The 26,702-nt window shown below is 35.4% G+C and overlaps 1 protein-coding gene across 1 annotated transcript in view; it reads left to right on the forward strand.

Moving 5' to 3' along the window:
- Positions 1-962: 962 nt before the first annotated feature.
- kcnq1.1 (potassium voltage-gated channel, KQT-like subfamily, member 1.1) overlaps positions 963-26,702 on the forward strand; it is a gene marked incomplete at its 5' end in the record, with an annotated part of 37,890 nt that continues 12,150 nt past the window's right edge. Inside the window, 9 exons of the mRNA XM_015060998.1 lie at positions 963-1,053; positions 8,460-8,586; positions 9,024-9,102; positions 10,524-10,620; positions 15,696-15,836; positions 21,976-22,086; positions 23,632-23,727; positions 23,911-24,027; positions 25,335-25,473. Of these exons, the coding sequence (XP_014916484.1) occupies positions 963-1,053; positions 8,460-8,586; positions 9,024-9,102; positions 10,524-10,620; positions 15,696-15,836; positions 21,976-22,086; positions 23,632-23,727; positions 23,911-24,027; positions 25,335-25,473 (998 nt within the window). The remainder of the gene's footprint in view (positions 1,054-8,459; positions 8,587-9,023; positions 9,103-10,523; positions 10,621-15,695; positions 15,837-21,975; positions 22,087-23,631; positions 23,728-23,910; positions 24,028-25,334; positions 25,474-26,702) is intronic.

The following is a 26,702-nucleotide window of genomic DNA, read 5'->3' on the forward strand; positions in this document are numbered from 1 at the left end:
CTGAAGCAAATGAAATGAAAACAGGAACTTTGGTCCTACTTGGTGGGTTGAAACACATGAGAGCGAGGAAATAAGTTGAGATGGGCTCGTGAGTTATATTGCAGTTCACCCTGCTTGCCCGACTTCCTCTTCTTCGATTGAAATTGAAAAGTATCCCTCATATTGACTTTTATGAACAGCTCTGAAAAATGATATACACAGGGTAGCAGACTGTATTCCGACTTTTATTTCGGGTTGCAAGTTACTACATTTGGATTTCAAAAACAAACTGCTCTTTTTATTCAGATCTCAAAAACATGTTCATAAAACACTCATGAAATCCAGTTCATCCCTAAATTTGTGGTCTCTAAGAGTCAGAACTGGATTTATATTGATGCTACTTCTTTCTGTGGTGAAGTGTCAAAGCAGCTTCAAGCCTTTACTTGAAGAATTGCGTTTTTCTTTTTTTTCTTCTTATAAGTAGCTTGAAGGGTTTTGAACATCTTTTTGTTGTCACATTTGAAGCACTTTTCAACTCAAGAGGGATATTGGTCAAAGAGTAATTTAGTACTTAGAGATAGTGTAAGTGGGTTGTAAAATTCTGTATAGGAACATATGACACATTCTGCATGTTCTTTGCATTTATATGCATACATTTTCTAAAAGTTCAGTTTTCCCTTCAGAGAGCACAGTTTCCTCAGTTTTTGTCAGATACTTGAACTAAACACCAAAGTTGAGTTAAGCCTTTTCACTTTTGATCAGAATCTAAAACGTTGACATAAATATGAGCAGGGATTGAGGAGATTCATGTTTGCCTGACAGACTGCAAGCAACATAGAGCTTTGATTTGAGAAGTGTTTTTTTATTGGTGTAGAAGGTCTGGTTCAGCTTAATTATAGACTCAGCTCTCACAGGAATATAGAAAGTGACTTCTAACATAAACAACATTTCAATCAAGACATTTTCTGCTTTGATCTGTACAGGTTCCTCATAGTACTGGCCTGTCTGATCCTCAGTGTCCTCTCTACCATCGACCAATTCCAAGCTCTGGCTCACACAACTCTCTTCTGGATGGTAAGTTTAGAGAAATATTCTGACATTCTTCGTGGAAAAATGAAGATGCTACTAATAACAACCCGTAACCATTAAAAACACAACAGTCATAACATAAAAAATATCACTTTTGTCATGGCAACAAATCCTTCAGGTGAAATCTCCATCCGAGTATGAAACTATTTTTGAAAACATTACAAAGTGTGACAAACTCAACTTGTATGGGATACTCTGGTAAACCTAAGCTAAAAATGCCCAAAAAAGCAATAATCATTGGCATTCAGAAAAACTGTGACAAAAAAAAAAAAAAAAACATATTAAAAACATATTGGCTTAGCAAGTTTATTTTCTTTGGAGTGATGTTAGTTCACATAGTAGCTAATTTTGATTCAATCAGTGAAAAAAAACAAAGTAGGATTTCCTTTCGATCCGCACATCCACCAATATCATTGATCTTTGTGAATTTCATCTAGATAATTAGCATCACCTCTAACTAAATGCTGTGTTGTAGAGCAAAGAATAACCCTCTTGAAACAGAGCTTGAAGGTGAATGTTAAAATCTCTGTAAGGACAGAGATTTTAACATTCTGTGAAAGAACTTCCCTTTCAGTGTAGAGTTTATATCTTTTGTGTGTGGGATTTACTCAAGGTTTTCCGGCTCCCAGCCACAGTCAGACCACTATTTGATGCTTCAAATTGCCATTATGCATGTGTTGACGGTTGTTTGTCTTCTCATTGCTTGGAGTTTGTCCTGCTTTACACTCTTGATAGGATTAATCAAGTAAATAAAAAAGATATGTGGATGAATACTCTGTAAATATGAACACTCCCTCTGTGATTGAATAAAGCTAAATTCCAATATAGAGTATGACAGTCCGAGGTAGAAAACTGACTCTTCTTCCTCAAAAAATAATTACCTATTACTTGGATGGAAATTACTTTAATAATTTTTGCAGATATTATTTGCTCAGTTGAGCTAAGATTAAGTTCATTTTAGACTTTTGTCACTGGGTTGTTAATAAGTAATATTTGAATATTATTATTATTATTATTATTATTATTATTATTATTATTATTATTGTTTTGTTTTTTCATGAACTGTATGTGGAAAATCATCATAATCAATGGAAATAACATCAGTGTGCAATTAATCTATATGATGTGTTCCATGTAGATAAATGAGCTGCTGAAGTATTATTATGAACTGTTCATAACATCCCATCTTATTGAAATACCATGGCACACAGCGACAAAAAATACACACTTTGAGTGTGAAGGTCTGTCAGCTGAACTACATGAATGAAAAACTAAAGCTCATGTAGAAGGAAAAGTACCAATTTACAAATTGTGTTGGTGCAAATTGATTGGGTAATTGTAATAGTTTAAAATGAATTGGTTAAATGTTTAATATAAAAATTACAAATATCAAATCTCATTTCCTTAAAAGTAATATTAGTGCTTAACAGGCTCAAAAATCGGACTCAAATAGAACTGTTCACATGGAACTGCACAACGCATTTTTAAAAACAATTTCAGTGTGTCCTGGTGGCTTGGCAGAGCTAACGCAACTCCTCTAAAATCAATATTTAAAGGGATCAATTTAACCCCAATCTTCTCAGTCAGGGAACAGTTGGGTGGTGGCTCCCTCAAACTCAGATGAAAGAAAACCCATTTAAGGAATAAAAAAGAGCTGAGGATTTGCTGTGTGTAGAAATGACGAATGCTGCATGTGACAAGTTCACCTTGGACTGAGAATATTTGGATGAGACGAGAACAAGTCCTTCATGAGCTGTTATAATAGAGTGCCAGATCCTAGAAGTATATTATCAGCTTCGTGAGGAAAACAGTACAACATGATTGTGTGAGCGGGATCTGTAATTAAAATGAAGAATTGTTAATTTTGTCATTATCGCATTATCAGGAAATATACATTTCCTTTGCAAAAATATTTTCCACCTTAGGTTCCCCCTCAGGAGATGTTTAATCTTCCTGTTCTTCTCGACTCAGATAATGCATAATTAATATTTACGACTGAACCTCTAGAAATCCCAGACAATCATCTGTTTCGTTCTCTGACCCAGGGGGACTGTTTAGTGCTTGGTGCTTTCTAGTTGGGAGATTTTCTCTGACCCTCCACCCCTTTCATTCATTCCTCCTCTGTGACATAAGCCTTTCTTTCTGTCTTCCTTCTTTCTTCCTTCCCACAAGGTTAACACAGACCACACTGCACTGTGCTTTGAGATGCAGCTCTGGCTGATGTGCTTTTGGTCAGATGCTTGGCAGTCTGCGCCAAAGATTTTTATTTTTTATTTTTTTCACTTTTTAGGATGCAAAATATGGACCATTTAAATAAATGTGTCAAGTTTCAGAGTGAATTGAATAAGATGTTTCACCTCAGATTTTAATTAGTAATAAAGATATTTTTTTTTACCCATTGCTGATTTCCTTTTCTTCTAAGAAATTACATAAGTGGGAGTATAAACAAAGTTTGCATGTAAAATGATGATTGATTTGGGTCAAAGATGTTGCTGTGAGGAACCCTGGGACTTGGACTCTGTGTGGGGGAAATGACTTTGGGAGGAATCCTAGATTTATTGTTCTCCTTGTGGCTTCTGTAATGAGAGAAAAGGAAGAGCAGGAGCAGAAAAAGGTGGGCCTGTGATCATTATGTGACTTAGAGGTTAGAAAGATGTATTGGTTTTTGTCTTTTTAATTGTTATATCTTTATTCACAAATATGTGTCTTTTAGTGGAATTCTGTAGAATTTTCTGGCACATTCTGAAACTTTATTTCATGTCCACATTTACCAAATCACAAACACAAACTTAAATGTATTTTATTTGTATTTTAATTGATAAAAAAAGAGATAAAAATAATCAGAAAATGAATTGAAAAGAAGATGATACATGACTTTGAGATTTTTTTTAATTGCATGACTTTTTCCAACTTGATAATCACAGTGAAATCATTAGCAATCAATATGCATCAGACTATGAATTGCCCAAGACACAAAGGAACACACAACACATCCCCGATGTTATGGTGATTAAAACGAGGTCAGAAAATCTACCAGACTCCTTGCAGCAACCATGTGCAGTGACTTCTGCTCCAACTTCCTCGATTATCTATGAAACTTCCTTCACAAGGCATTAGTGTAGCTTGGGCACCAGTGTTGTATATCTGTCAAATAGATTTCCTCTGAAATCATATAAATGGGCCAGTCTTCACAATCTTTTCAGCAACATGTCCCCCCAAGCTGCCTTTTCTCACACAGCTGTAACATAATTTCAATTTAAACACAATGTGAGTTGAAATTCAGCCGTTACAAAAGTTACCCGCATAGCTTAGATCGCCTATTTCTTTGTGTGGAGATTAAATTTATTAGTTTAACACACTTGAAGACAGTTTCATATTGACGTCTTAATTTATGATTTTGGAAAGCAGACACATCTTTATGCAACATACGTCCCCATATATCTATAAAACTGCCATAAAATAAGACAGAGAGTTAATGATATAGGCTTCTATTGTCACTATTGTAAAATACACAGCAAGGGTAAAATAAACCTCAAAACAATCTGAAGTAACTTACATTATTAAAAGATACAATTTGACTTTCAATTATGATTAAAATGTGTTGTGTTATATCTAAAATCTCCTCACTAATTTAATAAATGGGTTTTAGATTTTTGAGTTGCTAACCTTTTTTTCAAAAACAGCTGCTACTTTTAAGTTATAACTTGCAAAGAAAGCAAAGAAAATGTTTGGCCTTTTTCTTTCTTCTGTTGTAAGTTCAAAGGTATCCCTCTATATAACTCATCACACACATCTAGCAGAACATTTTCCTTCTGTGCCTTCTGTGTTAAGTTATAAAAAAGACCTAATAAAGTACAGATGAAGATATAGCTAAAAAGTCTCTGTTGGTTTGACTAATTTGGCCATTTGTGATCACACATTGGCTTTCTTTGATATCTTACAGATTTAAGTGAGTGAAAATGGTTTCTGCATATTTTTTCATCCCTCGCTGTTGGTGTGTTGCTTCTTATTTATTTATTTATTATTTTTTTGGGGGGAAAAGCAGCTTATTTTTCAACCGCAAAGTAAAACCCACCAGTGATTAAATTAGGAAATGAAGCAGTTGGCTGAACATTAGCTTCCAGGAGTACAATTAAACATATTATTCATCCAATTTTCTTTTCAAACGGTGCTATTTTATATTCATTGACTCTGATAAAGAAAGCACTATTAAGAACACTGCTGAAAAAATGTGAAGTTCAACATGGAAACATCATTTGTCAGAACCCTTTAGTGTTCTCCCATCACTCACTCCGTACATGGTGTCATCATAAAAATAGAAATTGAAGCGGCTATTGACTTTCTCTCAGTTCTTTTTCCTTACGGCTGTCAAATATTAAGACGTAGCTGGATGAAAGTGCATTTTACAAAATATCATTAGTTTCTACTCACTGGACTCACCTAGTGGTCCTTCTTTATTGCAAGGTGGCATTAAACTTGGGTGAAAATAAAATAGCTGATGTCCATTGTGTTGAATGTATTCAATCACCATGAATTAAAAAAAAAAATGAACAGGTGGAATTAGTCAGTTTTTAGACTGTATAGAATGTTCATGCTATGCAAGATTAAAAAAAAAAAAAGACAGACTGCCTGTATTTTTCCATTACTAAAAAACCCTTCCAATCTAATTAGTAGACTAATTGCTATAAAGGAAACATATGCAGGGGTTTGTCTTTTTATTTTTGTCATTTTCAATCATCCTTTTATTTTAGCAATGCTTACAAAAAAAACAAAACCTTGCCGTTTTGCACCAAATTGTTCTAATATATGACAGGAATGTTGCAAAGAATATTTCCTTGAAAGAAACAGTTGCCAGAAATATCAAAACATTCAACATCAGATGTTAAATTGCATTATGGAAAGGGCTTAAGATTTTCAGTGTCCATCAAAAAGAATAATTACTTTCCACCTGAGGAGGGCACTAATGAATCATGTTTCCACCAACGCAGAGCTTGCTCAGCACTGGCAGCAGGTGGAGTTGTGTGCATCAGCAAGGTGAAGACTATTGGACAATAGTTTTGAGAGAAGACCAGCGATTAGAAAGTTACTTCTGTCCAATAAAGTCATCTGGGAAGGACTTGAAATATGCAGTTAGTAAGATTGTACAACATAAAGCCACTGCAATCTTAATTTCTCAGATAAATTATCCACCTGAATGTTTAGAACATTTTGTCAATCATTTGCCTAGAGAAGAAAAAAGAAGAGTAATGTGTGGTCAGGCCTAGGTACTAACATATCATAGCGTTCCTTAGACCAGAGAACTGTAAATCTTGTGAGATATTCCCAGTCTGTAGTGTCCAGTATCAAATGTAGCTCAACAGTATCAAATGTAGCTGACAAAGTCAAAGTTCTCTGCTGAGGCACATGGGGAGAGAAAGCTGGCCCATGTGATCTGGTCCAACACGTTAGCTTCTGCAGCTTAAATCACCGAATAAGTTAATCATACAAGGGCATCACAATATTTGCATGTATGCTTCTGCATAGCTAAAGACCTGTCCGGGTCTTCACACTGAAAGAAATTGTCATGGATTTTTTTGAGCGGACTAATGCTCTCTAACGTATAGCAAAAATCAAGAAATTGGTTCGAGGAACGTAACTAAGTTTGAAGTCTGAGTGTGATCTCACAATTTCTCAGATCTCAACCCAATATAACAACTTACACGATGTTAGCAGCAGATACCATGATGTTATCTGCTGCTAACATCGTGGTATTGGATACCAAGGCACTCCTTTAGGGGTCTAGTGGAGTTCATGCTTTGGTGAGGTCTGTTTCCCAAAAATATCAGGATCTCCAAACTACTTGGCAGGTGGTCATTATGCTATGTTTGTTCTGTGTATAAAAGTGTTCAAACTACTTTTGTATCAGTGATAAAATGATCACCAAGTGTTCATAATGAACACTTTGGAATCTGTTTTGTTAAATGATGCACAAAAACTTGAATCACAAAGATTCTAATGTAATAAAAAGCTTTTGAAGCTTTGTATTACATTCTCATTTTATTATTTCAGATTTTATTGTTAGCTACTAAAACAATCAGAATTGAGACTGTCCATGCAAGTAGTGACCTGCCGTGCAGAAAAAAATGAGAAAAAATAAAGGACTTAAATGGCAGCTTTAGAACATGCAAGATTTCTGCTTCATTGATTAGAATTTTAGTTGGAGTCAAAGAGTTTTGGTTCACATAGCTTATTTTTCCTCTTTTTGCCAGTCAGAAGCATTGTTGTTTACATAATGTTGCCAGTTTCAATTCAGAGTATTTCATTTTGAGCAAATTCAGCTTCTAAAATTCACAAAACAGATTGTAAAAAAAATAAATAAAAATAAAACCGCCTTGCCAACACAGAGCCATCTTGCTTTAGAATGTGAATGTATTCTCCTTTCCTTGAAGGTCCAATTACTACAAACATTATTTTGTCCCCTGTGCAATAAAAAGCTCTTGATCAACTATGGCCAAGGTTAAGATATTATATAAAGTTTAACATTTAGAGTCCTTGTTATTAATTGTTAGAACTAAACGAATCTAGTTCAGTTATAAGTTGATCCAGAATTGAACTAGATTGTGTATATTATATTTTTTTTCCTAATTTATATATATATATATATATATCCTCTTTTTCCTCTTATCCTCTTAGTACTGTATAAATGCAGTACTAAGCCTTTTTCCATGATACCTAACCACAGATGTCACCTATAAAAATGACCAAGCAGCCACTAGATATCATGCACCAGTAAATCAGAATTAGCTACATATAGACAGCAGATGAATTATAGGACAATTCCATAATTTGGTGCCAGTTAAACATAAACAAATTGCTTATCTGCTGAGGGACACTCAATAATTAGGTCATATTCTGTTGCTCCATCAATCTTTTATAAAATCTATGCCTCTGTTTACATCGGGAAATCACAACCTTCAACGATAATAATTTTCTCCAAGAGGGATCCTGATAGAAAAATCAGATGAAAAACAATCTGAAGAACCCTTCTTTAAAAACAACACAATACAGACAAATTCTTTGAACAAACATGTCTTAGTCACATATTAATCAGGCACAAGTGCACTGCAGCCGAGTCAGAGAACTCATCAATGAGGTGACACGAATGGAACACTAACAAATGGCGTCTCTTCTGAGGGAGAATCAATAATCCTTAATTAATTGTGTTGACAAGATTAAGACAGTGTGAAAAGCTTTGCAGAGTGCTCACATTTATAATTTAACCATATTTGTTTTAAAGCGAAGGAGGCACAAACCTGAACAGCTGTTCAGGTGCTGTTGCACCAAGTAACCTGCAACAACATCTGATGTTTGTTTTTCTATCCTTCTGTCCCTCTGCCTCATTTGTCTAACAGGAGATCGTCCTTGTGGTGTTCTTCGGTGTGGAATATTTCGTCCGCGTTTGGTCCGCAGGCTGCCGCAGTAAATATGTTGGCATCTGGGGCCGACTGCGCTTTGCCAGGAAGCCAATATCTATTATAGGTGAAAACACAATCCCCATACACTTGTATATCTCTACCCATGCACACAAGCAGACATGTCACTCCTCACCCACTCTTGCAATTTTTAAACAATAACTGGCAATGTAGCCCGAGCCTCTTCCTAAAATGAGATAGTTGAGACAAATTCGGCATGAAATTAAAACTGTCACAGCAATATTTTCTTGCGTTTAGATTCTATTGTTGAGATTTGTGCCTCCAGGTGCTTATTCTTAAATGTGCCAGTGTGAATATTATTATTACTCACACCTTCGCATTTTACCTGATTAAAATAATTACTTTGAATTTTTAAAAAAAACCAAATGTTTTCTTTTCCTAATCTGTTTTTATCCTAAGATAAACCCCTATTGTCTTATTGATGAACAACTTCAATATGTTCATGTCCCTAACTACGGAGATTCATGTGCTTCATTATCACAGATCTGATAGTGGTTGTCGCTTCAATAGTTGTGTTGTCAGTGGGTTCGAAAGGCCAGGTTTTCGCCACCTCTGCTGTAAGGTAAGTAATTCTATGTGTTTAGGTAGAAAATGAAATACAAACTCTTTAGAGTACCAGTTTAGAGTGACATCCAGGACCCTAAGCTCTCTTCTACCTTGGTATAAATTAACAAGGTATAAGTTTATCTTGTAAATTATACTTGTAAATACTTTAGTCCTATTATGTGCAGGCATGCCTTGCAAAAGTATTTCAAAGGAATTTTGTGCAACGGATCAACACAAAGTAACATATTTGTGAAGTGAATGAAAAAGAACAAGCAAATAGAAATCTGAGCAGTCTGGAATGCAACTCCATGCAGGTCCCCAATACTTTGAAGATAATCTAACATTCATGTCCCAGTCGGATTTGCATACCAATAGGTTGAAGTATTTTCACAAACCCATTCCAGATGAGTGTCAGTAAAACATGCATTTTCAAAACTTGCCACTGCTGTATTTCGCTTGATCCACCTTCCAATCTGATCAGTTTCTTTGTTTATTCTGAAGAAGAGATTACTCACTGGGTGATGCTGCCACTACCATGTTTTATTGTAGGGATGATGTGTTAGGGGCAATGTGGATTGTTAGTTTTCTGCTTCATATAGTATATTAAAACCAGAAAGTCACATGAAGGCCTCATCTGAGCAGAGTACCCTGTGCTTGCTTTTCTACATCCTGACTATGCTTCCTCTATTTGGTATTTCAAGCTGCAAACAGGAGTTCTATCGGTTTTCTTTCAAAAACTATTTTCTTCTTGAGACTCTTAAATTAAAATCCGATTTGTGGCATCCATGACCAATATTTGTACTGTCAATAGATTCTTCCACCTGAACTATGGACATATGGATCTTTATCCACTGTTCTTATTGGCTTTTCGACTGCTGGTCTTTTTGTCTGGCCTTTCAGTTAAAGTCTATAACTAACAACTTGGTTTGAAATTGTGCCATATCTTTTTGTCCCAGCTCTGTAAGATCTTTGAAGTCTGGGGTATTATTTTAAAACCAGAACAAGTCTTCAGAATGTTATTTCTGGTGTTACCTCTGATCTGTCTGTTAACCGGACACAAATACACCACGGTTTTCAGATTTTTACTTGTAACATATCAAGTAAAACTTTCCTTTTACTTTACAGTTTGGCTCTTCTTTACATTGGTCTACAACATAAAATCCTACATAATTACTGAAAAGTTTGTGGCTGTAACTTGTCAAACTGTGGGCAAGATTATGATGTAGGAGAAGCTTTGCAAGGCAATGTAGAGCCCCAGGTTAGAGTGACAGCTGTCCTCCACATGACCCCAACCTTAAAGTCATTTGGTGCATTTCATTAGAAGCTTAATTTATGTAACATTTATTATTGCTTCCATTCTATTGTCTGCACTGGGATCTCTACTTGCAATTGGCAAACATATATTGTCAGCAGGTAAAAAGTGTTGCATTTTTCCAGAGGGATTCGCTTCCTGCAGATCCTGCGAATGCTGCACGTTGACAGGCAGGGAGGAACCTGGCGTCTCCTGGGCTCAGTTGTCTTCATCCATCGGCAGGTACAAAATCACAACTCTAAATGTGTTGTATATTTCAAGTCCACAGTCATTCCTGTCACTGGGGTTTCAGACTATTATAAATAAGCTGGGGACTCTCCATCTGGGGAGTAATAGCCTCTCCACATCATGTATTATTTTTCTCACTATGCAATGAAATGGATGGTCTTCACATGAATATACATCATACGGTCAAAAATAGTATTCAGAGCAGAGAAGTACAAGAAAAAGCTCAGTTATGAACACGGTTGGGTTTTTTAATTTTATAGACACATTAACTGGAAAGGATTATGTCTTTCTCCAGGGTGTCATTTAACCGAGACACAGAGGTGGCTGTGATTATCCCCAGTGGCCATGGTAGCTGCCTTTAATGTCCATATGAAAGTGATGAGTGATGAGCAGGGTGTCAGGAGTTTTACTCATTCAGGGCCACCTGCTGTTCTTCCTTGCCTTCATGATGGCTACATCACTTATAGCTTCTGAGGATTATCGACAGCTGCTGACTTTAGATATGAAGACAGTTAATATGGGTGCAGGGAAAATATCAGAGACCTTTTCCAAACAGAGATCGGTGATGTTGACAGCTCTGTAAAAATGTCTAAACATAAAACAAAATGTTCACAAGATGTTCACCCATCCTTTTAAAATTAACAGTGCCAGATGGTGATATAATAAGTACATTGTTGTACTTTTCTATTAATCTTGAGTAATAGCTACATCAGGTGCCTTTTTATAGGTTGTTAAAAGTTACTTATTAAAACAGTATAAATGCATAAAAAGCCAATGTAAGATAAAGCAGAAGCACACCGTGTATTAATCTTATTTATACTCATGTTATTCAAGTTATACCTTCAAAATAATCATCCTTCAAAAATTGTTACAAGGATGACTCTGTGACTCTGTGTAAGACTTATGAAGATGATGATGAAGATCTGCCTATGAAAGCCAGCCTGGGGTTTATTTGGGATTTGCATGATTCTCCATTCATGCATAGTAGGGCTGCAACGTTTCCTCGAATGATTTGAGTACCTTGATTATTAAAATTCCTCAAGGAACATTTATCTGCCTCGAAGCTTCGTTAAATTATGTTTTACTATTTAGCACACCGTGTTCCGGCTGGATCATTATTTGTGTTGGGCAGCGTTCTCTCTTCCACCTATGAGTTGTTGCTAAGTGCTAGCAGCATAACGTCCACTTTTCCATTTTATCATTTTTCGGGGAACAAATGAGCATGCTTAAATTGACTGGTGTGACAATTGGAGAATGACAGCCTTTCTCCTCCTGAGACTTGCTGGTGGCTGGTTCAAGGCAAATGGGGGGAAGAGTGCAGAAGGTGTGTTTATACAGATGAGCGTTTTGGTTGGGAAAAACTGAGCTAACGCAAAGAAACATGTTCATAAAGATGAAGAACACACCAGACAAATCAGAAAAAGATGGAGTGAAGTTTAAAGCAGTATTACATTATCAAACAATATTTCAAGTTTTGAACACATCGTGAGCACTGCTGAATCCATCATATTAAAATGTAAATAGTATATCTCAGTGGCAAGGCTACCAAGACATTGTCATCAAGTATGTTTGTTACCTAAGTGACATACATGGCAAGAAGCACATTAATCAAAGAAACAGCCAAGGTCCATGATAACTTAGCAGGATCCACTGTACTCTGAACATGACATCACTATGGTAAAACATGGTAATGTAAGCATCATGGTACAGGAAAGCTTTTTACTCACCAGGGACAAGGAAGCTGGCCAAAGTTAATGGGAAGATGGATGGAGCTAAATACAAAACGGTCCAGGAAGAAAACCTATTAGAAACTGCAGAAGACTTGAGCCTAAGATGGAAGCTTACCCTGCAGCAGGACGACAGCTGTAACACCCAGCCATGCACCATTGTTACAATGGATGGTTCAGAGCAACGCATGTTAGAATTAACCAGTCAACGTCAAAACCTCAATCTAACTCAGAGTCTGTGACAGATCTTGAAAGTTGCTGTTTGCAAATAGTATTGATGTGCCTAAGTTTGAACTATTTTGTGAAGAAGAATGGACAGAAAATGTTGCCTTTACATATGAAATGCTGATAAAGACAAACCATAAAAGACTTGCAGCTGTAACTGCAAAAAATGCATCCAGAGATGTTTTCATTCATCTCTGGATGACTGAAAACATAGGCATGGCACCCTTTAGGTTTCATCTTGTTTAATTACCAAATCTGTCCTCCTTTTTTTGAAAACAGCTGAAACCTGATGGTCACACAAAACATGGACATTTAATTCAAAACATGTTCTTCGCAGACAGAAGCTATTCACTATCCAACCCATGTTTGCAAGGCTGTGGAAAAGGAAATTTGAGGGCTTCAGCGCCAAATTACTCTCACACATATGAGCTGGACCCATAATAGGGCTCAGTCTTCACACACAAACACCAATGGCGTCTGATAGAGGAGTGTGATTACGAGAGTGACTCTCTGAGAGGCCTTATAAAACTCAGTTCTGATAAAAGGTGTTGTCTCTGTGAGAATTGAACTTTATATATCTTGTACTCATCATTTCATTTCAAATTACCTTTTTAAGAGTAACATAATCATATGATATTCCAAAGCCCCATGTAACCCCCAAAAAACCCAATGCAGTGTGTGGCTGGTTATGCTGTAGAAGTTTCTAGACTGACAATAACATTATAATGTTTTTTTGTTTTTTTTTTTGCTTGCAAATGTAATTGTCTAGTTTGGTGTCTAGCATATGGAAATGTGTGTTCAGTAGAGGTTGCCAGGTGAAAATGGCCACTACACATTGAATAATGGTTAGAAATATGTTAATCCATTAAGTTTTTACATGTTTTGTTTGTTTGTTTGTTTTTATGACAAGCAGAATTTTATCTGGGTTTATAATGTTACATTATACCAGATGGAGTAGTTTTACTCAACAGGAAGTCATTCTAAATAATTACTACTGGGGAGCATGATTCCTAAACAGATGTTAAATCGGATAGTAAGTGATTATACGTCAATGATATATGAGAGTTTTGCCTCCTGGGCAGATTGTAGTTAGTTGTTTATTGTGACTACAATAATATGGTTTAAGTTGTTTTTTTTTTTCTTTTTATTCATTGCAGCACATGGGGAGAGAGGAGTGCTCAAAGTTTCTGACTAATTGAGGGCATGAACAAAGCTGCAGGGGTAGACATTGTGTTTCTACTATTCCCTCTTTTCATTTGGTTCCTATTTTCTGCTGTTGCAGGCAGTGGTAGTAAATACTTATCCACTTAACAAGCAATACTGGTCGTGTGTGGCACCTTCCACAGTTTTTTTGTTTGTTTTTTTAGAGCTGCAGTGCAACAGCTTGAAAAGACATCAGGACATCAGCCCTGAGTAATTTTAGTCCAAGAGACTCAACACTAAAATCTACAAACATTAAAGTTGCGGAACGTTTTCTTTTTTGGAGTGTGAGGGGGCTCAGTTATCCAGTTCACAGATGGAAATGATGGCAGTACAAACACATGCACACTGATGTTTTCCTCCCTGATGAATTGATAAAATGAGAACATTCTGAGGAACCTCGTTTGCATTCTATAAAACATTTAACTTTACATTTCTTATTCTCTAGTAGTAGTTTATACTCACATGCAAACAGGTGGAGATAAGGAGGCGATGTTTTGTCTTTGACACTTTTTGCATGTTGCAGGGCTGTAGAGCAAAACCCAGAAACAGACAAGAAACAAAGTTATTGACATCAATGAAACAATAGCTGCAAAGCTATTTCTAACTATGTTTGGGTGCTTGGTTTTACAGTGACCTAGTTTAAGTCTGGACTGTAAACAGACCATTCAGACTCTAAAGTTTCCCAATGTGGCTGAATGTCTACAACTCTGCAAAGAAGAGTGTGGGCCATGATTTCTACACAGCTATGTAAGAGACTCATTGCCAGTAGCTCATTGATGGCAGTTTTCGATGCCAAGGATAGCACAGTATTGAGTTTTAGAGAGCAATAACTTTTGGTGTAGGGCCTTTAATAAATTTAATTTAATAAATCAAATAATAATTTATTTGTGACAATAAAGCAACAAATGGAAAAATCTTCATAAAGCTGTGTTGAAAGCATTGTTTTTATCATGATGTGTTTGTTGGTGAACTCTAAAATGGAGCAGGAGCTGCGAGCATGGATCATGGTGACTGTTCTATTATGAAAGAAAATGATGAAAACTTACAAAGGAGCACAGGAAGTCAGAGCACAACAAAAACAAAAAAAAAAATCCAAGAAAAACGCTAACAACAGGGTATTACAGGAGGAACCAGCAAGGAGTGTTAGGAAGAGAGGGGTTTAAAAACTGTGAGGGTGACTGCTAGAACAAAAGACCCGGGCTGATTAGCTAACAGGTTGAAGGTGTGAGCAGCTGGCAGGCTGAGGAGAGGGAGAGAGAGTACACAGGGGACTAGGAAATAAATATAAAACTAAAGAATAGCTAGGTATAAGAAACATAATTATACTAGAGTAACAAGGAATAACTAGGGACAAGTTATGCACTGGATCAAATCAGTCTGATCAAATCAAAGAAAGAAAGAGTCAGGAACACATAACAAACCTCAAAACAACCCAGCACATAACAGCTTTATCTTTTGCTTCATTTGTAAAAGCATGGACATACTTGTTGGGAGAAGTTTTGTCTATTTACTGTGATCCAAGATAATATTGAAGAACAATTTTCAATAACAACAGAATTACATCTGTCCTGATGTCATTCTGTCACCAGCACAGAATGACAGTCTGAAAATCTAAGTTGATTTTTAGACTGTTTAAGGGTTGGCAAGGGAATAAAATGCCCTTTTGAAAGGGCAGTTTTTTACCTGATGAATGACTTACATGGGATATTTTAATCTTATTCACATACCATGTTTACATGAATATTCAAATCCATATGCCATTTGGATAACACTTATATATGAGAGACCATGAGCAAATAACCTTAATAAAACTGACACCTATGGGAAGTGATAACTATCAGAGAGTAGTTTACCTTAAAAAGATATTTGGTTTAAGATTGAAATAACTATTGTTTTGCTTCATGTGTATTTCAGGAGCTGATCACTACTCTGTACATTGGGTTTCTGAGCCTGATCTTCTCTTCGTACTTTGTCTACCTGGCAGAAAAGGATGCAGCTGATAGCACAGGTTCCACTGGGTTTGGAAACTATGCAGATGCGTTGTGGTGGGGAGTGGTAAGACTACCTCTACTGGTTATGACTGTTTGTATATGTCTATAATTATGGCAAAAATTGAATCACTCCCTTGTGGTACATACGAAGAAAAGTAGCTGAGTTAATGCATGTGATTATTTGATCATCAACTAAGGTAGCAAGGAATTACTGTTGTCCATAAATCTAGGAAATGTTGTCAGGTTATTTCTGACTAATTTGAATTTCATTATTTTGGAGATAAAAACAAATAATAATAATAAAAGAAATTGAAGTGGATTTCTCAGCAAATTTACACCCAAGTCAGACAATGTAGTATTAAAAAATCCTATTAGGGAATGAAAAGAGAAATGTGCATAAAAAAAAATAACTTCAGCAGAGTGGACTAAAGTTTCCAACTACAATGTGAGATGTAAGGTTTCTCTTTCACTTTTGTCGTAAGATAAATCTTTTTGAATGATCATGGCAGTTTTCATGATCACGTCAGTTACGAGTACACAAATATGAAATGCAGCTTTTCAAATTACTATTTAAAATGATCAAGACAACGTTTCAGTAACCAGACCTTTACCAGTCACTTTTTACAAGAAATACACTGTTTTTCAAAGTGTATTTTTAACATTTGTAATGTTATTTAAGTGACTGCTCATCTGTTGGAGTTTTTGTGCTCCCATGTTACACTTCTTGTCTGGCAGTTCTAAACCCGGCAGCAGGGTGTTGTTCTTAGGAGATTACCATCTGCTTAATCACAGAGTCTTCAATTTGCAAACACCATCTCATCATTACAATAGTCTTGTGACTCAACTGAGCCAGAGCCTCATCTTTGGTGCATATTCACTCAGTGTAAAAAGATAATGGAACACACAGAGCTACATTTTAAACTTGTTTCAATTTATACAATGTTTGATCAAATAAAAATAAAACATGCTGCAATTAGGACTGCACTGATTTGTAACACACCTTTTAACAATTACAACAGTTTAAACATAGAAGCTGCTAATCTTTATCGAGGCATTTCTCTATATGACCCATAGCTAAGTGGGTTGATTTAAATAAAAATAAGCAGCATCAAAATAATGCAGTTCCTTACTAATAACTCCTTTCATAATGTAAAATTAATCTGCATTATTATCTCATTTAAAAAGACACACATTAACCACTTGAGGAAATATTGAAGCTGCGTCTTCACAGCATCCACTGTCCAAATTATGATTTATTGCGGTGTGGATAACATTTTGCTTTTGCATAAACAAGCTGGTTACTTGTGCGATTCACATTGCAGAGCAAGCAAATAAAATGCCAAGTTGCTAAAGATGTACCGAACAGATTATGTCACTTCGCTGCAGAGAGGCATTTTTTTATTTTTTTTTTATTTTTTTGGCGATTCCCCATTAAAATTTGCTTTTTATTGCTCAATGAATTTCATTTACTGCCTCTTTCTCACTAGTTTGGGATTTATCTAGTCGCTAACGGCAGATTGAAGAGTGTTGAATGTCTAATTTCATAAGGAAAATAATTTTTTTGTCTGTGTTGAACAGATGGCGTAATTTTAAAGCATATGAAATGAATAAGCTTAAAGAAAGTTTTCAACAGGTTAACTGTCACTGTGAGTGTTTCAAACCATGCTTTGACAACATACATATTCATTATTTGTTGTTAAGATGACATGACTCTGAAAGTTACATCCCTAATTGAACCCTTCCTATAATTATCAGTCAGATGTTTTCATGTTTTAATTGATGAAATTTGTTTGGTAATGAGCTTCAAGGCTTTTCTGGCCAGTTGGCCTACTTGCCATTACCCTAATATTTAGCTGCCTCCATTGATTGTCAGTCAGAGTAAAATCAGGACTTTGAAGCTTTAATATTACTCCCAGTCAAAAGAAACCTGTTGGCTCAGTCATAGATTGACTTTAGTTAACTGACCACTCCTGGGAATGTTCACCAATACTTCACGTTTTCTCTATTTGTGGGTTATAACTCCTGCTATAATTCACTAAGTTACAAATAACTTTGTAACTTTTACAGACTGTTAGAGGTCAAGGACAATATTTCTCATCTGTTCTTGAATTCCTTTTGATCTAAGCAGGATGAGGTATTTATTATTATCTCCTTATTATTTTAAAGATTCTACATCTGTGATTTATTAACTCCAAATGTGTGGCTGCGTGGCTAACAAAGTTAATATATCATTAATAATTGTTTATATTCATATTAATTATAGTCAATTCATGATTTAGAAGAGGGCGTTTCCTTTTTCACATAGAAACAGGGACGTTTTTGGATTGCTCTTTTCCCTTGGTGAGTGAAATTATTTGAAAACCGGATATGTATGCTGTAGCTCATATGAAAGTTTTTTTTTGATGAACTGAAACATGTAACTGTGACTAAAACCAGAACCTTTATCTGTTGGATTTACCTACCTTGTAGCTGGGAATGGCTTCACTTATATTGTTGAATAATAGATTTACCTCTGATCTTTGATTACGATCATATTTTTAAAATATTGTTCTTTTTAAGGAACACTTGAGGCTGTATTTCTTCAACTGTGAAAGGTCAAACACAGTCTGTGTTTTCTCTGTGGCTTTGTTGTTGAAGTAGGAGTGTGTAAACTCGTGGGTAGATCCAGTGGGCTGCTAATGCAGGCACTAACACAAATAGTGAAGAGAACATGGGATGAACTTCAGCTTTCTAAAAACTTAAGGGACTCTTTTAAAAGCACACACATGTTCAATTGAGTCGATAACCTTTCTTACATAAATACAAGTTTCGGTTGATGGATTTTTTTTTTTTTATCCGTTTTTACACACAGTGATTTTGTTTTCGGTTCTTCTACAGCAGAAACATGTGAGAGAGAACCAACGAGGTAAAAGTTCAATTTTGTGGTCAGGAAGACTGGTAATTTATTACAAAGACCAAGAGTTGTCTAGAGTATTTTCCTCAAAAATAAGTTATGCTGTAGTTCTTCAGGAAGTAACTGTAACCTACACAAATAGCAAACCCATACAACATAAAATGAGTGTTAATAATGCAGAACCCATGCTAGACCTTGACAGTTTTGGCCTAAGGCCTATAAACTATTTCTGTTTTTTGCCTTTTGACCATCAATGCAATATTTTATATTTTATATTTATATCTTCATGGTCAGAAAGAAAAAAAATGGTTTAGAGTCTAAGAGCAACCTGTAGCCATGAAGCCATCTAATTTAGGCCTTTACAAAATTGACAATTAACTTTGTAATGGTTGGAAGGCCATTGAAATCAGGTCACCACAGTTGTTACATATTCCACTCTTGCTTCCTTATTCCTCTTACAATATAGGCGTGTGTCCATAATAGCTGCAGACCAAGTAACAAGTAAGTTGTGCTTTTACAATTATGAGAAATCTATACTGAAACCAACTTTTTCTTATCCTGGAGATTTTAATGAAGAGGTATGTGTTGTAACCGTTAATATAAGAAAAACTTTTAATGTAATAACTGCACATGATGTAATAATTTGGCCCTTTTAAATGGAATAAAGTGAATTTTAAAATGCAATTAAACATTTGCTTTTCACAGATTATCTGTCTCATAGATTACTGTCATGACATAGTGACAATTTCAACAAATATCTAAAAAATATATATATATATTTTTTATAAAAGTTATATTATGCAGCTATAACTTGCAGCTGTAGTGACATGATAGTATGTTACTTGTTCAAAAAACATTTTACATTATTGGAAAGCTATTACTTCATTGGCCTCGTTATGTTTAAGTCGGCCATGATTTTGTTTTTGGTAGTTATTTTACAATATTATCCATTATTATTTTATTTGGTTGTTGCCAGATGTAAGCAGCATGGAAATTTCCCATGCAAACTGCTGGACTGCAGTGTCTCTCTAGTGGCTTGTGACCAAAGTCTGCATCGTTACCTACCATATTGGCCGATGGGTGGGGGTATTTCCCAGCAGATTACTGTGTTACAGATCCCAAATATCAAGAGGCAGTTTATTCAGCACACTGCCTTAGTCAGCTATGGAAGAACTGCTGACAGACAACTAATAAACCCAGTTCAATTCAGAGACATTGTTATGGAAGTGGTCAAAAACAAAATATCTCTTTTTGACATGTGTAAATGCTCCATGTATGCCTAAATAATGAAATATTTTATTGAATAGGAGAAGATCAGCATTGTAATGAAGGCAGGACAGGTATATTGCCTCTTACAATCAATTTAAATAATTCATAGATGTAGTAAACACATAGATATTTTAAGGAGAAAGGATATTCAGGTGTTATAATTATCACCTTGAACTAGACGTGTGCTTCTGATCTAGCCAGCAATGTGATTATTGAGAGAGAAAAGGTACAGCATATTTGAAGAGCATTCATTCAGTGTCTTGACCCTTCAGTATTTAAAAAAAAAGTGATGTGATGACCAAAACCTTTTGATCAACATTTAAAACATCTTATGAATGTTGACCCAACCAATAACAAATCCATTATTAAAACAGAGCCACAAAATGTTCATTAAAAGCCATATAAGAGATACAGCAAGCACATAGTCTGGTCAGGTGGCAGAAAAATGTAACGTTTTTGGCTTATTTTCAAATCATATATGTGGAGTAAACTAAGTTTACAGGTCACCCTAAACATAATATTAACATTGTGGGACATGGTCAGGTCAGCAAAGTACTGGACAAATCTCTCAGAGCTGAGTAGAGGATGACAGAGCTACCAGGTATTAGAGGCTGTGGAACACCTGAAACTGGGACAGATGTTCTCATATAAGCAGGACAATGGCCCTGGACATGAAGCCAGAGCCAGAATGAAATGGTTCAGATCAACCTATATTTATGCATTTGAATAAGAAAACCAAGTCTGCATCTAACTGAGAACATGTTGCAAGACTTGTAAATCGATGTGCACTGCTAATTCTCACAGATGGTATCCAGCCCTTCTGCCATTCAAGTCAGCTTGAGTTGTTTTGCGATGAAGAGTGGACTAAAATGCACAACTATGCACTTCTTTGTGCAAGTTAGTTTATCATATACAATAAAAAGATAATAGACTGAAGTTTTTGGTCATAGTGTAACAGAATGTGAAAAATGTCAAGGGAATCCATGTCCGGTGCACTGTAGGTCAACCATGGTGATGTGACAACTGGCAACTAACATAAGCTGTTCTTTTAATCTTCACTTAGGAAACCTAATGTCCTAGTGTGAGGTAGTGTAGTCAAAGGGTCAAAACAGGTGAACAGAAAACAGCATCTGGTGGTGGTTCCAGGATCTTCTTGTCATTTTTATTGTTTAGCATGTTTTAGGCTCTGAAATCTATCTCAAGCATCTGAAATCTTAGGAGGTGATTCAGTTACTGGATTCAAGTGTGTTGGACCAGGGAGACATCTAAGAGTGGCAGGACACCGGCCCTCGAGGACCAGGATTGCCCACCCCTGGACTATACCATAATAGAACAGGTCAAACCAAATAACACATTCTAAACAAAGAAACAGGATTAAGATTATTAATATAATTTACAAACTCATCTATATAGCTGAATAGTCTGCAAAATAAAACATTTAATACCAGGCAACTCAAAAGCTGACTTTAAAGAAAAACAAACAATATAATACAAAAAACCTTCCATTTGGTAGAACCCATTGATGCGATCAGTGACATCAGCCACCCATTTAAGCAGGAAATACTGGGCCGGCCCCTCCCACACATTTGCTCCAGCTGCAGCATCTAAAAGGGACAAACAATGGTGAGTGAAGAGAAACAAGGAAGTAATTTACCAGAAATGTACTAAAAAAAAAAAAAAAAAAAAACATTCATATTCATCTAAAGCTTTAGAAGTTGGTTTTAAATAAAAACATATGCACGGATGTAGACTACAACATAATACAAACGCAAGATAGTGAGTGAAGAACAGTTATTACAGAAATAAATTAAAGCATTATGACCAACTATAGACTATAGAGATATTAACTAAATCAGAAATATGTATAAGGGGCAAGAGGAAAACAAAAACTGAACCTCTTTGTCAGATGACTGAACACCTGTGAAGAACAACCACATAAGAACCGCAATAAATTTTACTTGCATGATTGTATTAGTGGTTTTAAAACAAAAAATCTCTTGTATGGATAAACATTTTTTTCTTCTATTTTTCTGTTTTAAAGGTGACTGTAACTACAATTGGCTACGGAGACAAAGTGCCTCAAACCTGGATTGGGAAGACCATTGCTTCCTGCTTTTCTGTGTTTGCCATATCGTTTTTTGCTCTGCCTGCAGTAAGTGGATGCACTCAGTATGATTTGTTGTTTTGTGAAAATGCAAATTATGGATATCTTCATTGTGAGAGTTTGGTAGTTAAATTATTGTAAGCCATAAGCCATAATTATGGAGAAAAGAAAATTGAATACAACAGACAACACAGCTAACATAACTAACAACAGTGTAACTGTCTGTCAGAGATGGATTGCCTATTCCACCGACAGATGACGGCAAGATAAAAACCATGAGTCAAAATAATTTACATGCGACTGAAGATCACAGGTGTTTTGTCTCTCTGTGACTCATAAGTCACTAAATTATAGACTCCCAGGCATGTCAATCAAGCTAGCTTTGCTCCCAAACATTTCTCTGTTTGCTCTCTATAACGCTGATCAGAAGAAATTTACCTGGGGGAAAAGTGTATTGACATTCATTATGGGAACTTATGGTTGGATATTGGAGCCTGCACTTTTGAGATATTGCATGTAAACACACATTTCCTTTTTTTTATTTAGTACAAAATGAACAAAGGTCTATTGAAGTAGACTAATATTGAACAGGAACACTAAATAAGCTGAAACTAATCAATAGCTCAGGCATTTGTGACTGACTGGTTGCTGACCCTTTATGACAATAAATTAATTATACAGCACAGCCATGTTTCTAAATACCAGAAATTTTAAGGTCAATTTCTGTTCATGTACAGCAACTGAAATAATTATTGAACACTCCAAGCTATCCACACTTAAAAAAGAATCGAGCAAAATAATCCACAAATTAAGGCTTGGGTAAAAAGTTTTTAAAAACACATGGATTATGTATTAAAGACATGAAGAATATAATATGCAAAAAGCTATAGAAGGGCTGCTTTGTGCTCTGTTTAACATGTTTTGATCTCACCTTTAGTTTATTCTGCTACAGTTTTTGTTTGGCAGTTGCATTTAAATGATATTCATCTTAGTTTTACAAGCTTTATGTGAACATTAAATGGCTCAGGGGCTTGTCACACATTGCATGAAACAGCTCCAGTTTAAGAGAATCTAGATTTCAAATATCTGATGTGGATTTGAAACCTTGATGTGGATGATATGTTCTGAATAGTTGCTCTCATATGAAGAGTCAGTTGTTACAAAAAAAATAGCAAAAAACACTATTTTATTTGTTTTACAGTGACAACTACCTTATACTCAGTTGTTGTTTTTAAAAATTACCAAATGCTTGTCCAAAAGTAATGTAAACTGAAAAGAGATATGTTTTTTTTTTCTTTTTTATTTAAAATAATTATTAAGTTGAGATGACATAAATTAATCGATTTTGTCAGTAATTATTTTAGTCATTGTCAAGTCTCTAAAAGGTAAAAAAAAGACTTACAAAAGTGTTTAAATCCACGTTTGTGTTCTTTTTTCTATCAGTGTTTGCATGACTAGGAAAATGAAATGTTTTTCCTATAAACATTTCATGTTTTCTCAGTTTTTGGCCCACATTCATGCTCATATCTGTGGGATTAAAATGGAATTAATAAGCAACAAGGAAAAAAAAAATCACTCTGTTGTTGTTCACAGGGAATTTTAGGTTCTGGCTTTGCCCTGAAGGTGCAGCAAAAGCAAAGGCAGAAGCACTTCAACAGGCAGATTCCTGCAGCTGCCTGTCTCATACAGGTATTAAAAAAAACCCTCAAAGGAAACCTCAGAGAAGCTGGGGGACTGAATAGTCTCAGAGCCCAACTTTTATTACTGACAGAAAACTTTCCTGCATCTTGTTCTTTCTTTTTTTAAAAAAATATGGTCAAGGATGAAGTGTATCAATCATTCCAATACATTTCTATTTCCATGTCTCCACAGACATCGTGGAGATGTTTTGCAGTGGATAACTTTGATTCTGCTACATTCAAGCTGTTTTTGAGAAAGAAATCCGACATTCCTGCATCCTCTCTTTACAGCCCGAAGCAGAAAAAATCGGTTAGTAATCATTTTAAGGATTTCACTCCTCTTCACTTCCTACCATAATTTCAGATACACAAAGTTAAATAATGCAGTTTGAAGGGAATAACCCTGGAATGCTGTGGATTGTGAATTAAGACCAGTTCAAGTGTGAAGGTGTATCTCTTCTTTTTTTTTTTTGCTGAATGTTTTTATTTTACTTCATGAATATTTTTCTGTGCTGTGAAATAAGATAAAGAAATAGCACAGCAAGTGGAGCACCATCACCAACTACATTACATAGACTTCAGGGGGTTGAATAAAAATACTGAGTAATTCAAATCCCTTGATACTCTTCAAACTGTGTCATACATTCCATTTCTTGTGGCTTGGATTTAAAAAAAAAAAGTCATACTGGATTATGCTGATGACTTGTGACATTTAATTATTTTTCTTGAGGTAAGTGCATGTAAGGGAGCAATGTTTGTATAGGTTTCAAAAAGACAGAGAAAACATGTTTCTATATAGGATTGTTCTGGTTTTGCTTTTATGTCTTAATTACTTATTTAAGCTCATCAAGCAGGTCTTATTGTCACATAGAGATATACCGAGTAGATACAAAATATATATTTTTTTATTTAGGTGAAGAAAACTATTGATACCAATTCACTCAATAGCATTCAACTTGTCTTTGTATTCCTTGATACTTTGCTTTTTTCTTACAAAATAATTTGACATTCACAACTATATATTCGCTTACTGATCAGCCAAATGCTGATGATTTTTTCCTGCTTTTTCGTCCTTTTATGACCAAAATTTCTCTGACGAGCAATGACGTGTCAAAAGAAGATCTGGATGGGTCACAAAGTGTTTTGTCCTATAGATCTTTTTTGCCTGGGGGCGCCTGGGTGGGTACTCAGTGGATGTGTTACTTACAGCTTCTGTCATTAGATCCCATCAGACTAAGCTATTAAGCAGCTTCACATGTCTCATTGATGTCCTGCTGAGAGGGACAGGTAGGGGGTTACAACTGCTTTAGGCGAGTACTGTAAAAGTCAGAGGTATGACTTATCTTCAAAAATGTTTAAGTGAAAAAAATAAGTGTTGGTCTAAGCGTCCTTTCCACTGCAACAAGATATACCAGGCTCACTATATCTGTCAACGGTTTTAATGTTTTATATATTTCAAATGTTGTTACTACTGTGAGTGTTTTTGTTCCAGGGGTCAAAAATGTCACCAGTACATAAGCAAAATGACAAAATAGCTTATTTTTTGACACAAGGTCAACTTTGTTTTGGGGTTATGTCATTTAAATGTCAGAGAAACACATTTGTTTACTTGTGCAGGTGAAGATGAGGAGGAAGCTGAAGAGTACTGACAAGGACAATGGTCCAGCTTCTCCCACCGTCCCCAGCATCACCTGTGACTCTGTGTTTGACAGCGGAAGGGAGCTAAGTTCAGATGTTTACAGCACTGTCGGCACAGGTACTAAAACAGAACATAGAAAACATAAAGGTTACACCACAGCATTTAAAAAAAAATGTTGGACCCCTATTCAAGTTTAGAATATTGAATATTTACTTCAGGCAATTTATTACTGGAAACCTAATGTTTTGACAAATAATATTAATCCATTTGTATTTATTTTCATTGCAATATACACACGTGTCTACTAAAATAGCGTGTTTTGTGATGTAAAAATAAAACCAAGATGTGGGAAAATATGTTACGATCTGATAACACCAAGGTTGGACTTTTTGACCATATTTTTAAATAAAATGTTTGAACACAATTTACACCAAGAAACCCCCAATGAAGCATGATGGTGGCAGCATCATTTTCTAGGGCTATTTTGTTCATGTGCAACTGGGGCTTTAGTCATTGTGTAGGGAATTGTGAACAATCTCAAATACCATTCAATGCTGGCACAAAACCTAAATGTAGTTTTATTTTTCCTATCAATAAGAAGTTGAACACTTTAAGCAAATCATAGGTGTACAGTTCCACAAATTAGCAATATTATTCTGAGAATCAGGTAATTAATTTGAATATCAATTTGAATATCTCTATGAACATAAATACAGTTCTCAGTAATTCATGATTTACAAAAGTCATAAATACTTTTTTTTCACATATAACTTGCACTTCATATGAAATGTTTTTTTATACACAAACACTAATGTTTTATTTTGTGGCCCATTTTCACTAGAGACATTTTTACATCTGAATTTCATCATCTCTCTTTTTTTTTTTTTTTAAACATCATTTTTGGCATTTAGACACTAACCCAGTTCCATTTGCTGCAGTTTTGAAAGTGAAATGTTTCCCCCATTCCTCTTTGACATTCATTTCTGGATTTATTTATTGCTGCTGTTTTTTGTACCTCAAGCAGTATATGTTTTAAAAGATAAGCAAAGTTCAAGACACAGTTCGGTAAACACTGTTCACTTTGAATGACCTTTTGAAGTGATTTTTTTTCCAGTTCTTTGATTTTGTAGCAGATGTACAGATGGACATTCTTATCATGTTTTGAAGAAGTTCTTCTCTCTCTTAAAAAGATCCAAAAGGAAAAAGGGAAAAATCATCTTCATTATTCACAAACCCACATATAGGGAATTAATGGATGGGTCTCTTCACAGAGGAATAAAATAAGATATTAGAGGGGACTGTCTGTTTCAAAAGCAGATAAATATGGATACTTTTAGCACGTCCAT

The sequence above is a fragment of the Poecilia latipinna genome, unplaced genomic scaffold (assembly GCF_001443285.1).
Source record: "Poecilia latipinna isolate Pla-1442-1.1 unplaced genomic scaffold, P_latipinna-1.0 Scaffold1765, whole genome shotgun sequence".
In the NCBI taxonomy this organism is placed as follows: Eukaryota; Metazoa; Chordata; class Actinopteri; order Cyprinodontiformes; family Poeciliidae; genus Poecilia; species Poecilia latipinna.